This window comes from Brachyistius frenatus, unplaced genomic scaffold, assembly GCF_029030835.1.
Source record: "Brachyistius frenatus isolate BFR_SWC_R1_liver_20210118 unplaced genomic scaffold, ASM2903083v1 Contig_344, whole genome shotgun sequence".
NCBI lineage: Eukaryota > Metazoa > Chordata > Actinopteri > Embiotocidae > Brachyistius > Brachyistius frenatus.
Genome location: NW_027210943.1, coordinates 97,501 through 105,000, shown reverse-complemented (window position 1 = coordinate 105,000; position 7,500 = coordinate 97,501). Strand labels below are relative to the sequence as shown.

The 7,500-nt window shown below is 44.0% G+C and overlaps 2 protein-coding genes and 1 long non-coding RNA gene across 3 annotated transcripts in view; 1 reads left to right on the top strand and 2 right to left on the bottom strand.

Annotated features, from left to right (window-relative positions):
* The window catches only part of nfkb2 (nuclear factor of kappa light polypeptide gene enhancer in B-cells 2 (p49/p100)), a 20,415-nt gene extending 18,364 nt beyond the window's left edge, over positions 1 to 2,051 (bottom strand). The window contains exon 1 of the mRNA XM_069723772.1: positions 1,986 to 2,051. The gene's annotated coding sequence lies outside the window, so the exon portion shown is untranslated. The remainder of the gene's footprint in view (positions 1 to 1,985) is intronic.
* Positions 2,052 to 4,332: 2,281 nt separating this feature from the next.
* On the top strand, positions 4,333 to 4,792 carry LOC138636010 (uncharacterized). The gene is made up of 3 exons (XR_011312207.1): positions 4,333 to 4,416; positions 4,450 to 4,525; positions 4,735 to 4,792. It is a non-coding gene; the product is annotated as an uncharacterized lncRNA (long non-coding RNA).
* glud1a (glutamate dehydrogenase 1a) overlaps positions 4,523 to 7,500 on the bottom strand; it is an 8,169-nt gene continuing 5,191 nt past the window's right edge. The window contains exons 5-13 of the mRNA XM_069723787.1: positions 6,683 to 6,777; positions 6,431 to 6,610; positions 6,211 to 6,348; positions 5,982 to 6,119; positions 5,831 to 5,911; positions 5,591 to 5,714; positions 5,335 to 5,426; positions 5,172 to 5,234; positions 4,523 to 4,934 (exon numbers count right to left, since the gene is read on the bottom strand). Of these exons, the coding sequence (XP_069579888.1) occupies positions 4,815 to 4,934; positions 5,172 to 5,234; positions 5,335 to 5,426; positions 5,591 to 5,714; positions 5,831 to 5,911; positions 5,982 to 6,119; positions 6,211 to 6,348; positions 6,431 to 6,610; positions 6,683 to 6,777 (1,031 nt within the window). The 3' untranslated portion in view covers positions 4,523 to 4,814. The remainder of the gene's footprint in view (positions 4,935 to 5,171; positions 5,235 to 5,334; positions 5,427 to 5,590; positions 5,715 to 5,830; positions 5,912 to 5,981; positions 6,120 to 6,210; positions 6,349 to 6,430; positions 6,611 to 6,682; positions 6,778 to 7,500) is intronic.

Sequence of the window (7,500 nt, the reverse complement as noted above, 5' to 3'; positions counted from 1 at the left end):
TGTTAGCGTAGCATAGCACAAAGACTGGACGCAGAGGGAAACTGTTAGCGTAGCTTAGCACAAAGACGACGCAAAGGGAAACTGTTAGCGTAGCTTAGCACAAAGACTGGACGCAAAGGGAAACTGTTAGCGTAGCTTAGCACAAAGACTGGACGCAAAGGGAAACTGTTAGCGTAGCTTAGCACAAAGACTGGACGTAAAGGGAAACTGTTAGCGTAGCTTAGCACAAAGACTGGATGCAGAGGGAAACTGTTAGCGTAGCTTAGCACAAAGACTGGACGCAGAGGGAAACTGTTAGCGTAGCTTAGCACAAAGACCACGCAAAGGGAAACTGTTAGCGTAGCTTAGCACAAAGACTGCACGCAAAGGGAAACTGTTAGCGTAGCTTAGCACAAAGACGACGCAGAGGGAAACTGTTAGCGTAGCTTAGCACAAAGACTGGACGTAAAGTGAAACTGTTAGCGTAGCTTAGCACAACGACTGGATGCAGAGGGAAACTGTTAGCGTAGCTTAGCACAAAGACTGGACGCAGAGGGAAACTGTTAGCATAGCTTAGCACAAAGACTGGATGCAGAGGGAAACTGTTAGCGTAACTTAGCACAAAGACCACGCAAAGGGAAACTGTTAGCGTAGCTTAGCACAAAGACTGGACGCAGAGGGAAACTGTTAGCGTAGCTTAGCACAAAGACCACGCAAAGGGAAACTGTTAGCGTAGGTTAGCACAAAGACTGGACGCAGAGGGAAACTGTTAGCGTAGCTTAGCACAAAGACTGGACGCAGAGGGAAACTGTTAGCGTAGCTTAGCACAACGACTGGACGTAAAGTGAAACTGTTAGCGTAGCTTAGCACAACGACTGGATGCAGAGGGAAACTGTTAGCGTAGCTTAGCACAAAGACTGGACGCAGAGGGAAACTGTTAGCATAGCTTAGCACAAAGACTGGATGCAGAGGGAAACTGTTAGCGTAGCTTAGCACAAAGACCACGCAAAGGGAAACTGTTAGCGTAGCTTAGCACAAAGACTGCACGCAAAGGGAAACTGTTAGCGTAGCTTAGCACAAAGACTGGACGCAGAGGGAAACTGTTAGCGTAGCTTAGCACCAAGACCACGCAAAGGGAAACTGTTAGCCTGCTAAAGGTGACGCTTCAGAACCAAACGTGGACTCTGATCAAAACAAAGTGAAACCAGAACCGCTGATTCAGAGCTCTTTGTTTACATTTGATCAGCAACAGCACAATCTTTTTGTTTTCAGAAATCTTTAAATTTTATTTTATTTATTTACCTGAAGTGACGAGTTTAAGTTCTAAACGATTTAAAACTTCACTGAGGTGAAAAACAGAGTTTATTAAAGTTGATTTATTTTACTGAGTGAAGGATGAAGATTAAAATCTGCCCATGTTCCTAAAATAAAAAGGAAACTGAATTTTGTTTAATCTCAGTTTAAAATTCAAAGTTTGACTTCTTTTAACACAATTTAAAGTTTTACATTTAAAGCTTTTGGTTGTTTTTTAATATCAGATCGTGAAACACAAACTTCAGCTGAAATCAGATTTTTAAACTTTAAACAGAGAAACTGTTTGAGAACAAAACATAAATAAAGATAGTTTATTCTGAGAAATACACAAAAATAACAAATAAAAATACAGAATAGAGACAAAAACAGCTCTATTTATTAATACATATATTATTACAGGAAGAACTGAATTAATACCTAAAATAAACTGCTTCTGTTAAAGTCCAATAAGTCCTCAAACTTCTGCTTTATAAAAACTAAAGGAACTTTAATGAGCTCCGTATTAATTGTATATTTGAATGAACTGTTGACACGTTAAAACTCAGTGAACGCAGGAACAGTTTGAACCCTGAAGATGACGTATTTAAACGAAACTGTTTCCGGTCCGGAATCGGACCCGCGCCTCCCGTCGATCATAGTATCGATCAGTTTGAACTTCATGGTTAATTAAGGTCAGTAAAGGTGAGTTTTACCTGCCGCTCGGTGCGTCTGTCCGACTGTTTGCCCGAAAAACTCTCAACTGAATCTGACGACAAAAAGCGGAAACGAACCCGAGATGACTTCCTGTGTGTGCGTTTCAGAACAAAAGCAGAACGTTTGTTTTAAGTCTGATATTTGAACCGAGTTCCAGGTTTAAAACATTTTTTCTGTCTCGTGCTTCCATCAGATTATTAATATGATTAAAAACGTCACTAAAATGTTTATATCATTTTCAAAATTTAAGTAGATAATTTGTTTTATTTTGTTAAAAAAAAAATCCAATTTAATTCAGTTTCTTTTGTTGGTCAAATTAGGATAAAGAATATTGAAGGGAACATTGAAAGATAAAAAAAATAAAGATGAAAAATAATGATAAAAAAATCCTTAAATAAATTATTGAAATAAATATTATAAAATATTGTTTTACTAACTGTTGGGACTGAGGGTTTTTACTTTAATGTTTGATTTCATATTTTTTTACGTTCAAATTATATTATTACAACAGAATTCAATTATTGTGTTTTGAAATCTCTAACTTCCTTAATTTAAATGTATTTTTTATTTTGACGTGCAACTAGTCTAACGGAAGTCATACTACCACCCTCCTCCAGTCGCCTGACGCAAATTGTCTGTGTTGTCATGGTGATCGCAGCCTGTCAGTCAGAGCGGAAAGCCCCGAAGCAGGAGGGGAATTCCGGCGCGGCGTGGCAAGCAGAGTCCGATGATTGGTGGAATGTGGAGGCCGAGCCCCGCCCACCCAATGAAACCCGGAAAATAAGATACACACCCACACACACAGCAGAGCAGCCTGAAAAAGAACCGAACCTCCTCCTTGTTCCTCAGCAGGTGTCCTGATGTTCTGTTCTGTGACCTCAGCGCTGATGGATTCTCCAAATTAATTTCCCCTCGGGGATTAATAAAGTATATACCATACCATACCATACCACCAAACCATTAGGATCTTCTTCATAGATTTTAGAAAAGAACCAAATTATTTCTAGTTTTAAACAACAAATCTTTCAGGACATTTGAGAATCTTTATCTATAAAAGAAACAATAATTTATCTTTTTTTCTTTTCTTAAAATCTGCAGAAACAACTCAAGAAATATTAACAACAAATATTACTGTGAAATTATAAATAAATCCTCAATAAAAACAGGAGGCGACGTCGTTTTTTTAAAACTTTATTTTACTTTAACAAATCTGTCAGAACCGGAAGTTTAAACGAGGACAGAAGAAGAAAGTTTGAACTCCAGAGAGACTAAGTTTTACCTGAGATCAGACAGCAGGGGGCGCTGCGACAGGCTGCAGCAGCAGGGGGCGCTGTGATCTGCTGCCTGATTTGTTTGCATAGTTTATTTATGAAGATGTAGACAAAGTTCAGTGTCTGTTTAAACGCTGAGATCTGATTGGTCAGAGCTGGAGGACTTCCTGTTTGGTGGTTTCCATAACAACGTATAAAATAAAGGGAATTAAAGTCGGTTTCCACTGAACTTAAATTTAAAAAAAAAAAAACATCTTCCAAAACGAGAACGATTCTTTGAGCTTTATTTAGAAATCTTTGGTTTAAGCTGCTGCTTCCTGTTGATTCTGTCAATCATAAGTGTCAATCAGACACATTCTGAAGAAGTTCTGACATGAAAATACAAAAGGAAATGTTTGTTTGTTTTAAAGAATTATTTTGATTGAGTGAAGTGTTTGAAAAAATAAAAGTATGACCAGCATTTCATGAAGTGATCAGCTGATCGACCAACGAGATATTTGAGGATGTCCCTTCAGATTGGGACATTTTTAACATTTTATTCGTTTGTTAAAGTGTCTTCAGGTGAAGTGAAAGAAAAACACAGCGATTTAAAGGAAGTCAACAAGCAGCAAATATTAAAGAGCGAGAAAAAGAATCTGTACAAACATGGAGGGCAGTTCCCCACCTGACCACAAGTATGTGGATGCCCGTCACTGGGCTGCTGCCCCCTGCTGGCTGCAGGGAAACTAACAGTTTGGAGCCGGACCAAGTTCCTACAGCAGAAACAGTTCCCAGAGACTCTAACGTTAAACTGAATATTTTTGATGTTCAACTGATGACTTTCGTTTGAATATTTTTTTAATCATGATATTAAGGCTTCTATATTCAGATCAGATCACATGGATCAGATCAGAGAGCTGCCACGCAGACAGACGCTTTAAAGCACGTTTATATTTACAGACAAGAAGAACGACGACAAGACGAAGATACTCAAACAGATGGAGATGATAACACGGCAGAAACGCCGCTGGAGGCTGAAACACACACGACAGTTACGTGACAGTCAGGTGAGTCAGGTGACAGTCAGGTTACGTGACAGTTAGGTGACAGTAACGTGACAGTTAGGTGACTTGTCAGGTTATGTGATGTGACAGTCAGGTGACAGTTACATGACAGTCAGGTGACAGTTACATGACAGTTACGTGATAGTCAGGTTACGTGACAGTTAGGTGACAGTCAGGTGACAGTTACGTGACAGTCAGGTGACAGTCAGGTTACGTGACAGTTAGGTGAGTTACGTGACAGTCAGGTGACAGTTATGTGACAGTCAGGTTATGTGAGTTACGTGACAGTAACGTGACAGTCAGGTGACAGTTATGTGACAGTCAGGTTACGTGACAGTCAGGTGACAGTTACGTGACAGTCAGGTGACAGTTATGTGACAGTTACGTGACAGTCAGGTTACGTGACAGTTACGTGACAGTAACGTGGCATTCAGGTGACAGCTACGTGACAAATGACAGACAGGTAGCAGTTAGGTGACAGACAGGAAAGTCATGTGACTTGAAGGAGGCGGGTCTATGTGAAGATGAGTCCGGCCTCGCAGTAAACCTTGAACACCTTCTCGATGGCGTTGACGTAGGCGGCCGTCCGCAGGTCCAAACCCAGGTTGTATTTGTTGGCTGTTCGCATGATTTGCTGAATCCAGGATGAGGGGGTGGGGGTGAGGGTATGAAGGAATCATCACTGGTTTTTCATCACTGTGATTATTTATTATTTTATTTTAAACAGGTTTTATGACTGTTGGATGTTTCCTGATCAGTGGGATGGTTTCTATGATCCATTTATGATAATAGTGTTTATTTGTTTCAGTAGGAAGAGTGTGTGTGTGTGTGTGTGTGTGTGTGTGTGTGTGTGTGTGTGTGTGTGTTTTACCCGTGCAGAGCGCTCCATAGTGAAGGCCAGACCTGAGTGAACGATGTCCTTCTCAGATGCTCCCTGAAAACACACAACACATTTACTACAAGCAGGAGGCCGCAGTACTCTGAGTACTCTGAGTATGTGAGTACTGCAGTACTCTGAGTATGTGAGTACTCACAGAGATGCGTGTCTGGAACTCAGAGGTGGGTACGACGGGAATGGCGCCACCATGTTTCCCAAACTTCCTCTCTAAACTCTCCTGCACCGACACTGAGGACAACCATGACAAAGGAGAACATATCAGTCACTAGGGCCGAGCAGGTTTCAGCGCTCAGTCATGTCACACGGTGGTGATGTCACGCGGTGGTGATGTCACGCGGTGGTGATGTCACGCAGTGATGATGTCACGCGGTGATGATATCACAGCGACTCACTCAGCAGGTGGTAGTTTGAGTCTCGCTCATATTTGAAGGTGAGTCGACCGTAACTGACGTGATTCAGATTCTTCAACCACTCGAAGTACGAAACAGTCACGCCGCCGGCGTTCAGGTACATGTCCTGGTGGAGGTGGAGGGGAGGGAGGGGGGAGTTATGACAAGAGGTGAGTGAGTGAGTGAGAGTGTGTGAGACGGTGTGCGTGTGTGTGCGTGTGTGTGTGTGTGTGTTCCACTGACAGGGATCACCATGATGTTCCTCTCCAGGAAGATGCGGTCAGCTTCAGGTGTTGTCGGTCCGTTGGCTCCTTCAGCAATGATCTGAAGGGAACAGAGGTCAGAGGTCAGTTTAATAACTATTGATGTCACAGTCACATGACTGATCATGAACCTTGGCTTTGATCTTGTGTGCGTTGCTCTTGGTCAGCTGCTTCTCGCTGGCGGCAGGAATCAGGATGTCGCAGTCGGCCTCCAGGATGCTTCCTTCGTACGGAGTCGAGTTCGGAAAACCCACGATGGTCCCGTTGGCCTGGAGACGCAAGAGCAGACATGTTTGTGTTGCTGTTGTTCCAAACATGTTTGTGTTGCTGTTGTTCCAGACATGTTTGTAGTCCTGTTACCAGTTTGTAGTCCTCCAGCTCTTTGGGGTCGATCCCGGCGGGGTTCCAGATGTTCCCGTCCATCTCTCCGACTCCGACACACTTGGCTCCGAAGCGATGGAGATACCTCATCGAGTGCAGGCCCACGTTACCGAAACCCTGCAGACGCAGCAGAGGGCACGTTGACCCTGACGCTCTGTGGTCCTACAGGTGGACGATGACGATGATGATGAAGATGTACCTGGATGACGAAGGTCTTGTCCCGGAAGCCGGGACACATCCCCAGCTGGCTCATGTAGGCCGCCTCGTTGATGAAGTTCTCGATGCCGTGGAAAACCCCCCGACCGGTAGCAGAGATACGACCGTGGATCCCCCCCTGACTGATGGGCTTCCCCGTCACACACGCATAGGCGTTGATGTCCTGAGGAGGAGGTGAGGAGGAGGTGAGGTGGTGGCAGTAAGGAGGAGGTCAGAGGTCAGAGGTCAGACTTACATAGTGTCCCATAGTGGTAGCGAAGGTGTCAGCGATCCAGGACATCTCTCTCTCCCCAGTACTCATATCAGGAGCAGGGACATCAATACCAGGTCCTACACACACACACACACACACACACACACACACACACACACACACACACACACACACACACACACACACACACACACACACACACACACACACACAGACACACACAGAGACACACACACACAGAGAGACACACAGAGAGAGAGACACACAGAGACACACACAGAGACACACACAGAGAGAGACACAGAGACACACACAGAGACACACAGAGAGACACACAGAGACACACACAGAGAGAGACACAGAGACACACACAGAGACACACAGAGAGACACACAGAGACACACAGAGACACACACAGAGACACACACAGAGAGACACACAGAGACACACACAGAGACACACACAGAGACACACACAGAGACACACACACACAGACACACACAGAGACACACACACACACACACACACAGAGAGACACACACAGAGACACACACAGAGAGACACACAGAGAGACACACAGAGACACACACAGAGACACACACAGAGACACACAGAGAGACACACAGAGACACACACACACACACACACACACACACACACACACACACACACACACACACACACACACACACACAGAAAGACACACACGCACACAGAGACACACACAGAGAGACACACACAGAGAGAGACACACAGAGACAAACACAGAGACACACACACACACAGACAGACAGACACACACCATGCTGTGTTAGCGGTCTAAGTAGATACAGGTATAT